Here is a 19,870-nt window from a genome sequence, read left to right as displayed (position 1 = left end):
GCGAGGAGTGTGTCTGCTGTCAATCACCAGATCTGTTTTTTTTTACCTATCTGTCTTGACCCGGGTTCAGAGGTCGCCACAGCGGATAAATCGGTCTGGCAGTCCGCACAATTGATTTGGCAAAAGCTTTATACCGGTGCCCTTCCTGACACAACCCTCCGTTAAAAGGGTGGTAGTTGCCTAGCGGGTAAGACACTCGCCTGTGAACCAGAAGACCCAGGTTCAAATCCCACTTACTACCATTGTGTCCCTGAGCAAGACACTTAACCCTAAGTTGCTCCGGGGGGGGGGGGACTGTCCCTGTAAATACTGATTGTAAGTCGCTCTGGATAAGGGCATCTGATTAATGCTGTAAATGTACCCGGGCTTGGGACAGGCACCAAGGAATACACTGTCATTTGCATCCGCAGTGGTTGGGATAATCATCCCGGCAGTAATGGGCAAATTGTTTCGGAATAGATAACTTACAATTAGTTAAATATAAGTGATGTTAGCAATATAGATAATCAATGTTTTGGGAAGTTCTTTTCTTTTTCACAAAATTGCTTATAAATTGCTCAGATTGCACCCTCAATTTGCAGAGAGTACCAGAGTACTTTATGTACACATGAACTTACTGGGAAATCATAGCATGGTAAACTGGTGGCCGTACAGGCTTGGAAGTCCGGCCAGGTGCTGATGAGGGAACAGCGCCTCAGTCTAACAAGGTGTCGGGTGCGGAGTAGAAAGCCTGAGGAGTGTGCCAGTATAGGTGTGAAGGGAGGGTGCCATGGCCCCTCCTCCCCAAGTGTGAAAGACCAGGTCACGTGATTTATTACCCTTGATACATCACTCCTTAATGGATGTCTAGAGAACTGACAAGTATTTTGGCCAGTAGAACGCAGCAGTTATGATTGGACTGGTCCACAGTCTTAATAAGACTATCAGCATGGTGTCACGTCCATGCGGGAATGACACGGCGGGTGAACGTAGAGGAGGACGAGGAGTGACGAGGAGACGAGGAATGGAGGACGCTTTCACCTGACATCACGGAACAGGGGTTTAATTGGTGAATCACAGGACAGGGGAGACATCCGAGACGAAGACACTGGTGAACATAGAACATAACTTCAAAGACCTGACAGTGGACAGAAACGAACAGGGCAGCTTTATACAATTAACACAGGTGAAAACGATTAGGGAACATTACACAGGACAACAATGAAACTCCGGTCCAGATCCTGATCCTGATCCGGACCGGAGTAACCCCCATTTCGGACCGGATCCTGACACATGGCAAGACATATAAAAAGGTATCTGGTGAAGGGTGGTAGTAGTCTTTAGGGGGCAGTGGTGGCCTAGCGGTTAAAGAAGCGGCCCCGCAATCAGAAGGTTGCCAGTTCGAATCCCGATCCGCCAAGGTGCCACTGAGGTGCCACTGACACTGAGGTCCCCACACACTGCTCTCCGGGCGCCTGTCATGGCTGCCCACTGCTCACTCAGGGTGATGGGTTAAATGCAGAGGACAAATTTCACTGTGTGCATCGTGTGCTGTGCTGCTGTGTATCACATATTTACTAGTAGTGGATTACAACCTATTAATGGATGTAACGCCACATATGTCTACCATCCTCAGTTTCTCAGTACACCACCCAGTAATACACTTTTAATTCTCCTTGGAGACTTCACACTTCCAGACATGTTCCAGTCCAGTCCTTTAATCTGGTAAAGAACAATTGCTCTTCAACACACAAAAAGAGAAAAATCCTGGATCTTCAGTCGTCCACCACCATAGATATTAACACTAGTTGTCATTTAGCAGATGCTTTTATCCAAAGCAACTGGCATTTGTATAGATTTGTACTATACTGTATTGCACTGTACTATTTGAAATATACATAATGAACTGTGCTGAATACATTTTCAATACTTTTTACACTTAATATGAAAGGTGAACATCAATTTTCCTGCTTATTTGGAAAAATTGTGAACAAAATAAATGATGGACATTTTAAAGCGCACACATAAGTCGCTTTGGAAACGAGCATCTTACTAACTCTCCTGACTTTGCTCCTGATCACACTTGTCTTACCCAATCACTAACACGTTCAACCCCAACAAACCAGTCCATCAAATGTGGATTGGATGAGCCTTCATCACAACTTGGAAATATATGACAAACCATGCATCGTAAGGCATGTGTGGCAATCCTGCTGTGGACATTGCAGGTGCAGTTAAGTGGAGAACAGGGAGACCGTGAGGAGACTGTAGCTCCTGTGTTAGGCTCTGGAATGTGGCAGGAGAGGTGTGAGGGGTAGGAGCCACACAAAGGGGAAGCAGGCACTAGAAGTGTGATTAGTGGGGTCACTGGTCTTTTCAAGCCTGCACTATGTGAACCCAGTCAGAGGTCAGGGACCATTCAACCTAGATGCTGAACTGTTTCTACTGACCTCTGATGTATGGGGTCCAGAATGAATCCACATATGGAATCCAGGAAGTGTGTGTTATTCAGTAATCATTGTAAGACAAGAAACTGATGCTACGGATGTTCCCTCTCCATGGTGGGGTGTAGTTCAGAAAATAAGTGTTCAAAATTAAAACTTTACTGACAATCAGTATGGACATTTTCTATAAACAGGAATGATATGGGTGGTGACCTTGTGAACTCAAAGGTCACACTCGGGACTATGTAGGTGCTAGTGCGGGAGGCAGTGAGGCCCTACACATCATGCAAGGTGCCAGGGCGGGTTGGGAACACAGAGAAAGCGTGGAGTCTGTGGGTCTGGGATGGTTTCTGGAGTAGAGGTGTGAGGGCTGGGAGTTGGTCCTACACCTCCCCACATGAGGCTGGAGGTGTGAGGACAGATTAGGAGTGTGAATACCCAGGGCTCGCTCTCAGGTCAACAATCAAGGTGACAGATGATCATTATCAGATTATCAAAGACATGGTGGCTGGTTTGCTTCTTTTTGCTTCATAATGCTCATTAACAATGTAATTAATGACCTCAATCTGCTGTAACAATACGGTTTTATGACTATAAACCCATATCATGTAACCAGGATGGCTGTTTCTCTTCATTCTCAGCTAGAATTCACTTTGGATAAAACCCTCTGCTAAATTATTGTCATTTATTATGTGTGAATTATATCATTTGCTGGTTTTAGCTAAATTCTGACTTATATTATGAAAAAATAACCAAAACGGTCATAGCCATTGTAATACATTAATAATTTTCTAAGGTTGCTTTCAGCTTTCAGTGACCCAACAGGGGCTTGGAACCTCAGTGTAGATGTAGGTGTCATTGTGGTGGGATTGGGAATGAGATTTTGTGGGAACTGACTCCATGTACACTAGGTACACCATTTACATTTACATTTACAGCATTTATCAGACGCCCTTATCCAGAGCGACTTACAATCAGTATTACAGGGACAGTCTCCCTGGAGCAATTTAGGGTTAAGTGTCTTGCTCAGGGACACAATGGTAGTAAGTGGGATTCGAACCCGGGTCTTCTGGTTCATAGGCGAGTGTGTTACCCACTAGGCTACTACCATCCTAGGGTCAGGGTTCGTTGAAGGTGCGGGCGTGGGAGCAGTGAGGCGGTGTCAACGTGAGTGTAATGGTGGGAGTGAATGGGGAGAAAGAGTGGAGTGTGTGGGTTCCGGAGTGTGGCACTAGAGGTGTGAGGGGTGGCAGCCTTTTTTACTTGTTGTCTGGAGGCGTGAACCTGCATTAGAAGTGTGAATCGGCCGGGTCACCCCTCGACTCTGTGAACATCATCCATTCTCCTGCCTACTGTTGTTTATAATGACAGAGATTGTTAATCATCTGAAATTAGTCTTCAGAATTAGTGCTGTTTAGGAACCTGAAGGTGCTGGCATGGGACCACTGCTGTGGACTTTGCAGGAGCAGTTAGGTGGAGAACAGGGAGACGGTGAGGATTGTGTAGCTCCTGTGTTAGGTCCTAGAATGTGGCAGGAGAGGCGGTGAGGGGTGGGATTCAAACAGGAGGAGTAGCAGTAGCACTAGGAGCGTGATTAGTGGGGTCACTAGTCTGTTCAAGCCTGGACTATGTGAACACGGTCGTGAGGTCAGGGACCTCTTCTGACCTCTGATGTACAGGACAGTGTTATTCAGTAATTATCATAAGACAAGAAGCTGATGCTACGTGTTCATTCTCCATTTCTCTGGTGTGCTGTAGTTCGGAAAATACTGGAAGTTTTCAAGATGTTGTTGTTAATCATTTATTGATTGTTTTTTCGGTAAATAGATGGGTAAACCACAGCTTAATCATATAATGATTCTGAAACACAAGCCAACTCTCTGAACACGGCCACCACCGCCAGCCGACAGCATTCCTCCAGCTTCAGAGGCCTGTTAAGCAAGAAACTCCGCCCTGCTCCGCCTGCAGAGAATCACCTGACGGGGTGCGGGTGTTGCCAGTTGTAGTAAACCTGGTGGAGGAGCCTGAGAGAGGAGCATGGCGGAGAAACAGAGCAAAAACAAACTCACCGAATACTAACCCAGAGCAGGAGTGTATTCTGTGTTCATGTGCTGACATGGGTGGTGACCCTGTGGACTCAGAGGTCACTCTTAGGACCTGGTAGGTGCTAGTGTGGGAGCAGTGAGGTCCTGGGGCGGGTGGTGAACGCAGGGAAAGCGTGGAGCCTGTGGGTCTGAGATGGTTTCTGGACTGAGGTAGTATAGGTGTGAGGGCTGGGAGTTGGCCCTACACCTCCCCACATGAGGGTGAGGTGTGAGGACAGATTAGGAGTGTGAATACCAGGGGTCACTGACCAAGGCATGGTATCGGGTCAACGATTGAGCGGACAGACTATCAGTGAGCAATGACCACTGACAGCTGATTAACATGATTATTCCTAATAATGTTCATTAAAGTTATAAGTCATGAATACCTCTGTCAAACTGCAATGAGATTGCTTACTCCTTTCCTCCTGTAGTAACAAATTTATTATGACTTTTAAATCCATGTCATTCTGTTTCTCATCATTGCAACTTCTTCTTGAAGTTGCTTAGAATAAAAGCACAATTGATTCTAATGATTATGACCAAAAAATGACCAAAAATAATGCATCAACATATAATTTAAAAGTATGTTTTCAGCATTTGTAGCTTCAGTGTAGTTGTAGTTGTTGTTGTGGGAACTGAGCCCCTCCAGGTCAGGGTTCGTTGTAGGTGCGGGCGTGGGAGCAGTGAGGCGGTGTCAACGTGAGTGTAATGGTGGGAGTGAATGGGGAGAAAGCGTGGAGTGTGTGGGTTCTGGAGTGTGGCAGCAGAGGTGTGAGGGGTGGCAGCCTTCTTTACTTGTGGTCTGGAGGCGTGAACCTGCATTAGAAGTGTGAATCACCCAGGTCACTAACTGGAGCAAAATAACCAGTCAGCCCTGGATGGTGACCTCTGACCCAAGGAAGATTAGATTGTACAAATATACAGTGCAGTGGATAATGCAATTTCGTATTGTCTACAATGACCAAACTTGTTATTTGTCCACTGAACCTGTCTATGTTTCCCATTGATTGCAAGTCTTTGGTTATGAAAAGAAACCAGGAGAGGGTGCTCTTGGAGAACAGACAGCACTCACTGAGCCTGGTGGCTCTACAGGGATCTAAATATAAAGATCATTGCTGAAACACTGATTGTGCTGCATTGGTTATTGAAGGGAAAGTGAAGTGATTGCCATCATGAAGCACTACAAAATTTGTTCTCTGCTTTGAACAATTGGTAACCCTGGGTGAACTGTAGGCAGCCATGACAGGCGCCTGGGGAGCACGTGCTTTGCTCAGTGTCACCTCAGTGGCACCTTGGTGGATTGGGATTGAAACCAGCAACCTTCAGATTACGAGACCAAAATTGTGGCTAACAACAATATACTCAAATTAGGTGAACAGTACAGTTGGAGTGTGTTTCTGCTTAAGACGGTCTTCTGGAAACAGTGGCAGTGCGGGAACCTTGAGCCTCATTTGGAATGTGTAAGATTGGCACCTACCCCTCACACCTCCAGGACCTCACTACACTACTGTGTTGTCTGTGCCTCTCCCAATATGGTCACACTCACACACACAGACATGAAGAACGACGAAATAAAATAATTACAATACTAAATATTTTATTGAAATGATGTATAAATAAATAAAAACAAAATATAGAAAATGTGGGTTCAGATAAAAATAAAAAGCAGGACAGTCAACAGTTTGCTTAGAATAAAAGCACTTGTTAAATGAGTCTTATGATTATGAAATAACAAAAATAATGCATCAATAAATTATTTTGTTGGGAACTAGGGTCTGGAGTTCTGGAGTGTGGCAGAAGAGGTGTGAGAGCCTTATTTACCTGTTGTTCAAAATATTGAATATTTTAGTAATATAAGTTATATATAAATAAATTATTGTTAAATTGTATTAAATTATTAATTATAGAAATAAAAATAAAAAGCAGGATAGTGCAACAGTGCAGCTATAATGAAGGGAATGTATTACAATTTAGATAATCATTTTTTATCAAGGACAGGATCTAAATCATTTAGGTGTTTACTTCATCTAAACCTCTTTTTGTACCCGTCGATGGACTGGTCAGGCACATGGCCACTCTGTGGCTCTTTGTTCTGCGTCTGAAGGTTTGTTCTTTGGTCAGTCTGCGGATTTGGGGGCTGGATTAAACAATAATCTTATTACAGTGTTGGTGGCATGTGAGCGGTGATTTCATAAGATTACAGTCAATGGGCCTGGTCTACTGTAGTTAGCTGTGCACACACGTTACATACACATCCTCACACTCGCAGGTTCACGCACACAGATTTATCTGATGCTGTCGATATCTGCCATCCCTCCAGGTCTGTGATCATTACAGAGCTTGCCAGGTAAGTGTGTGTTTGTCATTTGTGTTGCTCCATTTTGAAACCCTATTTTGTCTGCTTTCCAATGTCTGATGTATTGTAACACCGTGTCGGTATTTTCCGATAAACAAAACTGCACAACTGCCGAAGCAATAAAGCGCGTTTATAATTAAAGGCCCAAATGTTCTGTGGACGCACGCATTTGTTAATCTTTCTGCGTTTCGCTCTGAATGTGTGCAGTGCTATTAGTTGATTTTGAATTTCAAAGTTAATATTTATCTGGCTGGAGGAATGAGGCTGTGTGTAATTGGTGGCGGTTTCTTTATCACAGATTCTAGAGGCATTGTTTCTCCTACTATCCATTATTTCATCAAGACAGGAAAAAAATCCCCGGGAACGCGAGGACGGCAGCTTTGGTTGTGACCACCGTACTGGAATCGGGACAGACGTGGCAAAGGTCTGTTTTAAGGGAGAGTGATGTGTGAATGTTTAACCTGCTGTCCATGTCTGATGTGTCTGTCCTGATTCTGGAAGGCGGGCTGGGAAAAGGGACTCTGTCAGCCATGAACTGACCGGGAGACAGAGCAAGCGAACTGCTGGATGAGGCGCCGGTAGTCCACCAACAGAATCAGGGTTCAAGCACAGGACAGAAAATGTCAGGAAATGAATCATTTCATTGATTTGTTCCTCCTGTGCAGTTTCTGGTGTTGTGATTTGAACTGTGTTTCCATTTTTACTTTTTTTATGTAGGATGTGAGACCTGCGTGTGGAATAATACAGTGGCCCAAAAAAACAAGGAGCCCAAAATGGCGATCATGGCTGTGGAGCTCTTGGGCTTCTTCCTGGGGCTGCTGGGCATGATTGGCACTCTGACAGTGACTCTGCTGCCGTACTGGGAGATATCCTCTCACATTGGGGCCAACATCGTCACAGCGGTGGTCAACATGAGGGGTCTGTGGATGGAATGTGTCTACCAGAGTACTGGTGCTTTCCAGTGTGAGACCTACAACACCATCCTGGGCCTCCGCACTGACCTGCAGGCCGCCCGCGCCATGATGGTCATCTCCATCATCTTCTCCACGCTGGCCTGTGCCATCTCCAGTCTCGGGATGCAGTGCACTGTCTGTTTGGATGGCTCGTCTGGGAAGGTTCGGGTGGCTGGGGTTGGCGGAGGGCTGTTCATGACCGCTGGGCTTCTTGCGTTGATTCCCGTGGCATGGAAGACCCATAACGTGGTCCAGACCTTCTACTCCCTCCACCTGCCTGACAGCCTGAAGTATGAGCTGGGTGACTGCCTGTATGCTGGCATTGCTTCTTCTCTCCTATCCATGTTGGGCGGTGGGTTGCTAAGCATCTCCTGCTGTGATGAGGTTGATGGCGTGAGCGCCGGGCGGGGCATGAGGAGGCACGGAGGCAACTATCCGTACCCTGCTGGAGCAGGAGCAGGAGTGGGCACTGGTGGGGGTCGATGGGGCTCACACACTGTACCCTATCGCAGTGGCACGCTACAGAGTGGGATGAACCCACCTGCTGCAGCTCCTGCTGATAAGTTAGCCAAAGCACACAGTCACAGCCAAGCGAGCAGCAGCCATTCCGGCAGTCCGGCTGCTCCAGGGTCCAAGAAGTCTCCACGGCAACATGTGGCGGCAGGATATGATGTGACTGGGTATGTCTGAAGGATGTCAGACAGGGCTCTCTTAGTCCTAAGACTTCAGAACAGTGATGTGAATTGTACAGCAGGTGACGTTTGTGTTCATTTGCCTTTCAGCAAGACATTGAGGAGGGAAAAGTGAACTGTAAGTGAACTGAGGAAAGAGACATATTCACCTGACCAATGGAGACTCTGCAGACAGGGACAAACACATAAATGATTTTATTTTGTCTGATCTGAACTGAACATTTCACTTTAAATAAAGAAAATATATGACTCAAATATAAGTGCCTTATTTCTATAAAGCTTTTAAAAATGCGTACAGATAAGTGTCTGAAATTGTTAACACCAATTTGAAAAGTTTGTTTTGTACTGATTTGATCCTTTTGGTCATAATGTGTAAAATAAAACTGTAGATTTCTATGTTTTCTCCACCCATCAGGTAATAAATAGCTGATCATGGTCAACCTCATCGGTGACAGATCAGAGAATGTAACTGCCAGTGATTAATGTATAAGTGTTAATGAGTTATGTCTGACTATTTGATTTATGTTATTTGTATTTTATTTACACAATTGGTTTCACCCTGAACCATTAAGCGGTTCTGCGCTGCTTCCTTCGGACATGAGGTAAAAAGACAGATATTTTTACTGAAGAGGACTCATTTCCTCTGGTTGTGTGCAGCCAGCAAGGTATGTTTTATTTTAGTTTGCTGTGTTTTTATTTTTTAGATATATGTAAAGCGAGGGTTCTGTTCATTTTGTATGCTGTTATTAGCGAGGAGGAGGTTGTGTAGAATAAATCCATCTGTGACTGAAGAACCATGGAGTCGTGTATTTAATGGAAGGAGTGATTGGTGTCACATTGGAGTGTCCACTTCAGACTAGAATACTGCACATGTTGTCCACAAAAGCCATCATATAACAAAACTGTCGATTCTGTGATACTTGCTACATTACTGGAAAGTTCTCTGATACACAAAATTGAAGTGATTGTCATTGTGATACACAATGACACAATGAGAATGACAGCATAGCACACATGCACACAACGAAATGTGTCCTCTGCATTTAACCATCACCCTTGGTGAGCAGTGGGCAACCATGACAGGCGCCTGGAGAACAGTGTGTGGGGACGGTGCTTGGCAAATGGGGATTCAAAGTGACAGCCTTCCGATTACTGGGCCGCTTCCTTAACTTCTAGGCCACCACTGCCAAACTGTTACATTTACATTATCCAGAGCGACTTACAATCAGTAGTTACAGGGACAGTCCCCCTGGAGCAACTTAGGGTTAAGTGTATTGCTCAGGGACACAAGTAGTAAGTGGGATTTGAACCTGGGTCTTCTGGTTCAAAGTCAAGTGTGTTAACCACTAGGCTACTACCACCCATCCGTTGATGTTCAGTTCTGTGCACCATGCACGGCAGGTGCTATGAGAGTGTTCATAGTTGCAGTTTTTGAAGGAACTCTGTTGGTTGATCATTCCCAACATTTTGGAGAACTAACCACAGATATTCTGTGCCTATAGGCTTCCTCAAATCCTTCTGTGTCTCTTCAGACCAAATCCCAGAACAAATTAGGTTGAGGACTCCTTGTTCTTCTTTACACTGAAAATAGTTCATGAAATTGCTGTATGCTTGAGGTCGTTGTCCTGCTGCAGAATAAATTTGGGGCCAAACGTGGTACTGCATGATGGATAAGTATCTGTCCATAATTCTCAGCGATGAGGACAATTAATTCTGACCAAACCTCCAACTCCATTTGCAGAAATGCAGACCCAAACTTGAAAGGAACCCCCACCAAGGAACCTTCACTGTTGCCTGTCTCCAAACTACCGTCTGCTACAGGCAAATATTCCGTTTCTGAGCTGATGGCACTGTTGGACACCTTCCGATTTCAAATGATTATAAGCCTGATGCCTTTTTTTATCTGCTTCATTAACCTTTATTGGCTGACCATTGTATCTACAGAATTGCCAGTTTCTTTGTGCTTCTTCAAAACCGCACATCTTGAAAATATTCAGTTTGATGTGCTATTGAAAACACTCTTAGTTCACACCATTTTGCGCAGTTTTATATCTATAACTCAAATAAATGTACCACAAAGTACATGTTCTAGAAAAATGTGAAAATTCAGCATTTGATCGACAATGTCCCGAAGAGAAATTTGAGTTTGATATGTCTTCATGTTTTAAGATATCTTCCATTCCTCCCGTGCCTGCTATAAAAACACAGTTGCGTACGCACACAGATAAGTGTTGCTTAAGTTCTGATACTATTATCAATAAACTATCAGCAAAGGAAGTATCACAATAAAATGCCCTATCAGCTTTGATGCCCACCCCTACTTCAGACCATGCTAATCTACTTTAATATTTTCTGGCCGATGAGGTGTTAGTCAGACTCAAAAACTGCAGTATAACTGGGCAAACATACAGTATTTGTGAACCACTTTTGTTTGTTTTCACATGGAAAGGCAGGGAAAAAATTCACAAAAGACAAATGTGAAACTGGTCACATGATGCTGGAATCAATAGCTTGTGTGAGTCCGCCTGCTCGGACCACTGATGGAAGAATAAAAACCTTGGCCGATAGCAGGATAACATCAGCGCCTCTGTACTGGGCCGCTCACCCATGTTTGTTGCCCAGGGGTGCCAAATATTGACTGAGGTCCTGTGCTCTTGAGCGTGGGTCAACACAGCACAGGGTCTGACCCAGAAAGAGGTGATTAGAAATGAAATTGCTTCACCTAGATACTACCTAGATACAAAACAGTACAGCTCTTTGCAGTTCTTTTGTACCGATCCAATTAAAGATGTGTATGTTTTCGTGACTTTTGGGTTGATTTGGCCGTTTTGCCAGCCATACTTTGAATTGGAAGGCAGCAAGCCTTCTTGGAATCTAATAAACACTTTGGCCTCTTCAACTCATTTCTGATACACTAATGATCCTAGATGTTTAAAGTTTCTTACTGTTAAGGTTTTTTGTTTAAAAGTTGAGACAGTTACTATAATTTGTTTAAATGCAGTGGTTCTGGTAGGTTTCTGAAAAAAAAAAACACCTTCAACTTCAGTAATGATTAGCTAGATGCATACGACTAAACAAATCACATCTTTTAAGCAATAAAGTTTCTCTGATTCTGATTCTTTTTGGAGGTGGCTTGTTCCAATACTAGGTTTACCCAAAATAAAGACATCCCTCTTGATGATCTTGATGGTCCTGCCCTATTTCATGTGAGTGGATGATTGGTAGTTGCAACATTTTAATGGGCAGAACTGTTGAGAACTGGGCCTGTGTGATTCCATGCCAGGAACTCTGACCCTGGAGATGGAGATTTGCCAGGGTCACCAAACTGCCAACAACACAAAACACACACACAAAAAGTCACTGAGACAGACAAAAAATTACCCTCACATACCGGTTTGTCTTTTCAAAACAGTCCCCTTGCATATGTAAAGTCACCATAGCCCTGTGTTATTTTGTCTGTGTATATATATTCTGTATATGTTGCTGCACTCCCAGCAGCGCCCCATCCACTCTGCTGTACCCAACACAAACCCCACATGCAAATATACTCATAATAACAGTCTGATAAAGTGTCAAATAATGTTTGAACATTGTAAGGGGGTGTTGCTGAGGGGCATGAAAACATGTTGAAATTATTTAATTCTGTTACATAATAACATTTTAGATACACTTGAAGATATACACATGAAATATTCTTATAAAATATTTTGTTCTTTACATAGTTGAATGAGCTGAGAACAAAATCACACAAAAATTATTGATGGGAATCAAATTTATCAACCCATGAAGGTCTGGATCTGGAGTCACACTCAAAATTAAAGTGGAAAAACCCACTACAAGCTGATCCATCTTTGATGTAAAACAAGTCAAAATGAGGTTCAGTAGTGGGTGTGGCCTCCATGTGCCTGTGTGACCTCCCTGCAATGCATGGACATGCTCCTGATGAGGTGGTGGATGGTCTCCTGAGGGATCTCCTCCCAGACCTGGACTAAAGCATCCGCCGACTCCTGGGCAGTCTGGTGCCATGTGGTGTTGGTGGATGGAGTGAGACATGATGTTCCAGATGTGCTAAGTTGGATTAAGGTTTGGGGAACGGGCAGGCCAGTCCATAACATCAATGTCTTTGTCTTGCATGGTCTTGCATTAGGAGGAACTCAGGGTCAACCGGACCAGAATATAAACTCACAAGAGGTCTGAGGATCTCATCTTGGTACCTAATGGCAGTCTCTGACAAGCACCAAGAGGGCTGTGCAGCCCCCCAAAGAAATGACACTCCACACCATTACTGAGCCACTGCCAAACCGGTCATGCTGGAGGATGTTGCAGGCAGCAGAATGTTCTCCATCTTGGTGTTCTCTGGCAAACGCCAAACGTGCTGCACGGTGTTGGTCTGTAAGCACATCCACCACCTGTGGACGTCGGGACCTCATACCACCCTCATGGAGTCTGTCTCTGACCATTTTAGCACATTTGTGGCCTGATGGAGGTCATTTAAGGCTGGGGGGGGGGGGGGGGTTTGGCCAGCTTCACTTAGCGGCGCTATGCTAACTCTACACAACTTACTCATCAACTTAAGTTTAACATATGCAAACAACTAAACATTAATTATTGAGGTGATTAACAGTGCCAGTGGGGGTGGCCACGCCCCTGACTTGGTCCCTATCTGGCATCGAAAAAGCCTGACAAACGCAGGCATATACAAATTTATGGCATTTGCAATGCATATTTTTAGCAACTATAAAAATGGTTAAAAATATAATACACTTAAATTATAGTTTATTTTCTGGAGCCACAGTATAAGGATGACAGAGTTCTAGTGTAATCTAGGTAATATAAAATCCTACAGTAAATTATAAAGAGAGTAAACTCTTAATACAAACTTCACACTTGTGTCTCCACAACCCTGCTCTTTATATACACATGATCATAAAACAAAACAGGATACGGTATTAACAATGACAACATCCGGGATGAATCAAGAATTTTTGTGCCTATTTAACCAAATTGCTTTAATCAGAAATTAGGTCAGATCGATACGACAAGGTCGGCATGAGTAGCTCTTTAAGCGAATGATTAAATAAAACCACAAAGTCTATTTAGCGCTAAAGCTGTATCAGATCCAAAGTGTGTGTTCTGTACATGTGAAAGAATGTGTTTAGGTCTATTTTGTTCCCACTGTGTGAAGAGTCCACATTAAAAGCCTGTTTCAGTGAACAGAATGTGTGAAAACATGCACCCTAGTGGACAAGAGGAGCTACGTGCCCATTTCCCTTCAATTGCCCAGAAATGAAATAGCATAATGAACAGTCCCACAAATATAACGTCACTCAATGCCAACCGCAAATGACCGATCACTCGCACGTTGGTGTAGTTAAAATGGGTAGTATGGGTAGTTAAAAAAATAATCCAGGCATGGAGCAAGATCATTCATGGATTTAAACACGTACAGTAAAATCTTAAAATCTACTCTAAAACGTACAGGGAGACAGTGTAAAGAACACAGTATGGGTGATATGGGATCCCTTTTAGGTTTGCCAAGGTGAACCATGGTCATGTAGGTCATGGGTACCAACAATAAGCACTTCCGTTTTTTAAGATGTTACGCTGCAGAGTTACTTCTTTGAAATACTGGGTAACAACACTGTAATCTAATTTAATGGATGCAAATCTTATGGACAGGTTTCCAACAAATAAAGACTGCACTGCTCTTATCACAGCAGGACATAACCATGGACACAGGGACAATGAGCAAGATACATTAGAGATGTAAAAAAAAAAAGTAATCAGAGAGCGCCCTCAAGTGGAAAAGTCTGTTATTATATCACATAGATTCAACCTCAGTGACTTACACTGAAATTCAAAAACGTGTTTGAATTTTTACTTACCTCATATTTTTTTTAACTGGGGAAAGGGACACTAAAGATTTGAATACTAGGGTATGGGGTAAAGAAAATTTCTCCCAGAGATTTCTTACAGAAGTTACAGTACCACAGGAACAACATTTCTATGTGAATAAGGTCAAATAAAAATATAGATAAATTTTTGGTTCTGGTGTGGTTCTGGTGTGACCATATTAAATATTCAGCATGCAGGACTTTCAGAATCAGTCATTGTGCCGTGTCCTTTTCCTTTTCTTTTTCTTCCATTACACCACTTGAGGTCTTCCTGTCTTTGCCCAGCACACCCTCCTCCACCCGCTGTCGACCAAACTCGATCACGAGAGGCTTGTCCAGCAGCCGGTAGCCATTGAGCAGCTCCAGGGCTGCTTGTGCCGTGTCTTTGTCTGTAAGAAACAGCGGCTGATGTGTGATTTGGTTTACTGTCTGCCGTACAACAGCAGATTTTTTTTTATCACCACATTGTTATGTAACACTAAGGAGAAATCTACTGCAATCAGGTTTATTAGAAAAGGTCAATTAAAATGTATTTACTTGACTAAAATAGAATAACATTTCAGACAGATACTTGTCTTCTAATGCTACTGTACTTCTGGCTCTTCCTCAAGATAGGTAAAAAATCTATTGTGTTCACATAATGCAAGCACCGACAGGAAAGGAGCTTGATAAGGTTAACAAGTTCCATCTTGAATGGGCTACTGGGGAACTGACACATCACACACTCAAAAACCAAACCTACTCCAAGCTGCTCCCGTGTACTTAGCTGATTTATCATTTATGCCAGCCTGCGCCAACCCACACACATGCATGTGTTGATTAATTCATTTGTCTAAAGTGCATGTCTTATGTTAATGCAGGCTCATCTTGAATGACTTTGTTACTTGTGCTGCACATGTCTGGGGCCTTTCACCTCTGCATGTTACAACTTGGACTCATAAGAGATTATATACAGTTATAATTTTCATAGGCCTACAAAAATTAAGAGAAATAATACTAATCAACTCTGTAGTCAAATTAGTGAAGTGAAGTGATTGTCACATGTGATACACAGCAGCACAGCAAATGGTGAACACAGTGAAATTTGTCCTCTGCATTTAACCCATCACCCTGAGTGTGCAGTGGGCAGCCATGACATGCGCCCGGGGAGCAGTGTGTGGGGACGGTGCTTTGCTCAGTGGCACCTCAGCAGAACCGGCAACCTTCGGGGCCACTTCCTTAACCGCTAGGCCACCACTGAACCAAACAGATGACCAACGTGGGGTTTTAGTGGAAAAAGTATATTTTGGAAATTAAGACTTGGCTCTGTCACTTTAACTTTTGGGTCAGAGTTCAAGATGCTTTGATTTTCCTGCCAATTGTGGTGATATTTCTTGTAGTTCTTGGAACTATGTCTATTTGGGACCGAATCAGATGATCATCCCTCAATCCTTCATCTAAACACACTTTTAACAAACCCAGTAATCTTTGAGACAAATTAAATAATAACCCCCTGAGTGGGTGCTAGTCCATTATAGTGTGTATAAAGAGACACATTCAACACTCCACAGGGGAAGCACACACATCAGGGCATGCAGGACAGATCACACTTTCCACTAAAGATATATAAGATCTTCTGTCAACCTTCAAAAAGTAGACTGACATTAGTGTACATAAAATGCAGGTTTGTTTGTAGGAGGGAATGGTCACCTGAGAATGTGATGAAGGCCTGTCCCTTTAGTCTGCCAGTGAGCAGGCGGTACAGGATGGGTGGCTCGTCTTTACACTGAAACCGAGAGAAGAGGGATACGAGCTGGGCTACAGATGCCCGGGGACTCAAGTTCTTCACACAGAGAACCTGCAAGGAACAAGAGCTGTTCAGAATCGAATGGTGAGCAAAAAAAAACCATCAGAAAACAGACTGAGAAGTCTAGTAGCTCTTCAAAATGTAATTAAGCAAATGACAATTAAAATATTATTATCTGTGTAATATACATGGTATTGACTTCTTTTTACACTTTAGATTTTTTCTAAAGTGAAAAGGTCATTATAAAACTGACTGAAATACACATATTCATCTAATTCCATATTCTTTTCATGTTTTGGTCAATGTTCCAAACACTAACATTAGATGGATTCCCTCTCTTATAGTTCTGGAACCGAGGGATGCTGCGGATGCCTTCTTCACTTGCTCTGTTTTTAAGGATTGCTTCCTCTGATATCTGTTCAACTCGGCCACTAACAGTCACCGGACCCGCTGTCCCAGATCCAACCTGTGAACTGAGAGCCACGATTGGCTGGCTGACATCAACCGTCTTTTTCACAGACAGGCCACAACCGCCTGGGCTGGATTGTGGCAGGTTAGGTGAACGTCGAACTCCAACCCCAATACGATTCTCATCAAGTGAAAGAGTGGAGTCCTTGTGTGTGGCTGATGGGTTGCTGATGTAATTCGGCACTGTTAAATTGATAATACTCTCACAAGGTGGTTGACACGAGTCCTTATCTGCACTCTGAGTTTGCGTGAGATCTGTTGTGTCTTTGGATCTCATTTTTTTTCCTGCTTCATTAAGGAAATCCTTGTAAAGGGAGTGCAAAGAATCTGAGGTGATCGCCCCCTGCTGGCCAGCCTGTGGCTCTTCCTCTGTAGGTAAAATGTAAAAGAAAGCGCAATATGTTTATTTCCGTCAAAATAAGATGTAACATGGGAAAACAAATGTGCAGAGGATGCTGCTGGCTAAAAATGCTATCTGGCTAGTCCTATCAGCCAAGGCTATTTGCTTTACATTTACTGTTTAATTGTAAAAATTCACAATTATTTTCACAAATTGCCAATTTTTGTTCAAATGTAATAAAAAAACATATTTGATTCCTTTATACTTTTATGAGGTATGTAAGAACAAATGAAACACAAAAGAATATATCATAATGTAGTTTCTCACCTTGATGGTAAAGGGCAGAAAGAAAGCTCTGGCGGTCACTACCCTGAAAAAGTGCCCGCTCAATTTCCATCTCTCTGCGTGAGAGAGGGCGGCTGGCAGAGAGGCGCTGGGGCCGTGACAGGATTTGGTTGCGTGCATCTATTTTCTCCTGGATGATCTGCAGACGCTCACGTCTTGCTTCTGGGGCCACACACACGCCTCGGCCCTAGAAAAGTACCATACAGAAACTAGGTTGAGCAAAGTGGGACTAGTTAAGACACTATTATACACTAATGCTGACTAAATATACTTAAAAAAAAAACATTTTACAACAACTATTGCAATATTGTCGGTAAAATTTTTGGTTTTAGGCTCACATTGGTTTATAAGGAACTGCATATGAAAATGAGACAAAACTGACTTCCAAGTTTTGCCATATAAATATTAAATAGAAAAGAATCCTATTTATAAGTGCCATAACAGTAAACTAAGCTACAGTTCAATAGTCATTAGTCATCCTAATAGCCATATAATAAAAAAAAAAAAAAGTACACTTCATTACGTTCTCTGCTGCTGCCTCAGGCATGTCCTTGTTTTGCCATAGCCGAATCTCTGTATCAGTGAGACCCAGGTCCCTCAAACCGGCCAGCTCCTGTTCCCTGCCCTGGAGGGCCTGGAACTGGGACAAACTCTTAACTCCAGCTGCCTGCTCCCCAAAGGGTTTGTAGAAGGCAGCAGGGGCGAAGCATTTCTTCTTAGCAAAGCAGCTACAGTAAAACAGGTTGACGCCATAAAATAAGTTTAACTTAGAATACATTTATGTGACATACAAATATACAAAGCGACTAGAAAAATAAAAATAAGGTGCACAGAGACATCAGGCCTCTGCAGAGATCCCACTCACCGGTCAACATCGATGTCTGTGTCGAGCTGCTGCAGGAGAAGGCTGCGTAGCTGCCTCTGGCCCTCTGTTTCCTGCTCCTCAGGGATGGGGGCATCGTCACAGGCACGACGAGTTACCCTGAAAAAGCAAAAAGATTCAATATTACCACTGCGGTTACAAAAGAGGCATAAGCTGCAGCCATGTACACTGTAGTATATGTGGAATAAGCAGGCTTTAGATGATCTGCAAAAAGTGAGAGCATGGTCGCTGCGAATGCCTTCTTCCAAAAATAAAAATCATAGGTGGATAAATGGATTCCACCAGCGACAGTTCCACTAAACTTACTTAAGTATATTATTAGCATATTAGATCTTTATTTTTTAAATAGCGTCGGGCGATTAGCTTGCTAAAGCTAATTAGTTCCGAAAGCTCGTTATTTTCTTCTTAAGTATATGTTGTTAATAACAAGCAAAGCAATACGTTAGCAAACGAAACGCGTTTGAAATACAAATTAATTGCATGATGCCCGCGTTTCAATTACCTCTTCATGGCATTACTTTCGCATCCAAAACACTGCCACTTCCGGTTGCGAGGGTTCGTGGAAGGAAGTGTGGGGATTCTGGGAAATGTAGTTTAAAAAAAACGGAGAAACTTTCCGAGTGCGGCTGTCAAGGGAATTTCATTCCCGTGACAATGAAAATAGACAATAACACTTCGTTGCTGAATGGCATCATGGGAATGTCCTGGTGTAATATTGAAAATAAATTCGTACAAAGAAGTGAGCTTATTGCACTTTTTTTTTTTTAGCTCTATTTAACTTACTTAGAATTTAGTTATAAAAGATTATAAGATTATTATTTCGTATTTTGAGGATATAGACCCTTTAAGCGATTTTAGACTTCAGTTGTTTTCATGATTTTTTAAACATTCAATATGTTTAATTGTGAAACTATTAAACTAAACCAAACATAGTTACCAGAAACTAAGCAGTGTTTTGTGTGTCCATTTGTGGTTCTGTGACAAGGTATTTTTGGTATAAATACATACTGCATATTGTTGTTGTATGTCTTTTTTAGACACTTATGGACAAATATAACAGGCAAGAGGACACATGGCTTTACAAAATCCGCACGTTTTCTACATATCTAACATCAAGGCAATCTTCAAAAGCTAAAAATCACATGACTGCCTGATTACGTTGGCAAAAACATTTAATATGACACACAAGTACAGAAGATATGGAAATGCATAAGATACAGAAAAATACAATTAAGCATTTAACATACATTCGGACAAATAATTGACCCCTTGTTCAATTACACGAAGAATATTCTAGAAACTCTTTAGTGAAGCTGCTCTTCCGTCCTTGCTGGCCATGAAAACGGGTAGATAAGGAGCGAGCCACACCCTGCTTCATGTGCTCAGGAGGGTGTGGCCCTCCTCCCGTGCATGTCTGCCTCTCGTTCACATGCACACACAGCGAATTTAACCTTGGCTTTAGACAATATTATATATAAATATATGTGTGTGTGTGTAATGGTGCTATAATTAATTAGCACATTATCCGTGAAAGCGCTTCACAGCGCGCCAGCCACCTAGCGCTGGAGCACGGCCGATGACGTCATTAGGTGAGGCGACAGGGTGTGTTCGTTTTTTTATATATACACATTTATAAGAAAATG

At 42.9% G+C, this 19,870-nt stretch overlaps 2 protein-coding genes across 6 annotated transcripts; one reads left to right on the top strand and one right to left on the bottom strand.

The window, feature by feature from the left end:
- Window positions 1-6,717: 6,717 nt before the first annotated feature.
- cldn2 (claudin 2) lies at window positions 6,718-9,263 on the top strand. 4 transcript variants are annotated; one of them, XM_028984276.1, is made up of 5 exons: window positions 6,718-6,857; window positions 7,209-7,290; window positions 7,368-7,488; window positions 7,584-8,499; window positions 8,602-9,263. In XM_028984276.1, exons 4-5 carry the CDS (start codon window positions 7,640-7,642, stop codon window positions 8,624-8,626), a joined length of 885 nt encoding a protein of 294 aa, XP_028840109.1. In that variant the 5' UTR covers window positions 6,718-6,857; window positions 7,209-7,290; window positions 7,368-7,488; window positions 7,584-7,639; the 3' UTR covers window positions 8,627-9,263. The 4 variants fall into 4 exon arrangements, with proteins under 4 accessions (XP_028840109.1, XP_028840106.1, XP_028840108.1 ...); XM_028984273.1 differs by having other exon boundaries at window positions 7,165-7,290; XM_028984275.1 differs by lacking the exon at window positions 7,368-7,488 and having other exon boundaries at window positions 7,165-7,290.
- Window positions 9,264-13,270: 4,007 nt separating this feature from the next.
- On the bottom strand, window positions 13,271-18,781 carry rbm41 (RNA binding motif protein 41). 2 transcript variants are annotated; one of them, XM_028983829.1, is made up of 7 exons: window positions 18,730-18,781; window positions 18,210-18,326; window positions 17,868-18,072; window positions 17,327-17,531; window positions 16,511-17,028; window positions 16,095-16,242; window positions 13,271-14,794 (listed from the first exon to the last, which is right to left on the bottom strand). In XM_028983829.1, the coding sequence occupies exons 1-7, from the start codon at window positions 18,735-18,737 to the stop codon at window positions 14,619-14,621; spliced, it is 1,377 nt and encodes a 458-aa protein (XP_028839662.1). In that variant the 5' UTR covers window positions 18,738-18,781; the 3' UTR covers window positions 13,271-14,618. The 2 variants fall into 2 exon arrangements, with proteins under 2 accessions (XP_028839662.1, XP_028839663.1); XM_028983830.1 differs by having other exon boundaries at window positions 16,658-17,028.
- Window positions 18,782-19,870: the final 1,089 nt, after the last annotated feature.

The sequence above is a fragment of the Denticeps clupeoides genome, chromosome 6, assembly GCF_900700375.1.
Source record: "Denticeps clupeoides chromosome 6, fDenClu1.1, whole genome shotgun sequence".
Classification (NCBI taxonomy): domain Eukaryota; kingdom Metazoa; phylum Chordata; class Actinopteri; order Clupeiformes; family Denticipitidae; genus Denticeps; species Denticeps clupeoides.
Note: the sequence above shows the minus strand (reverse complement) of the source record. Positions and strands in the feature narration are given on the sequence as shown.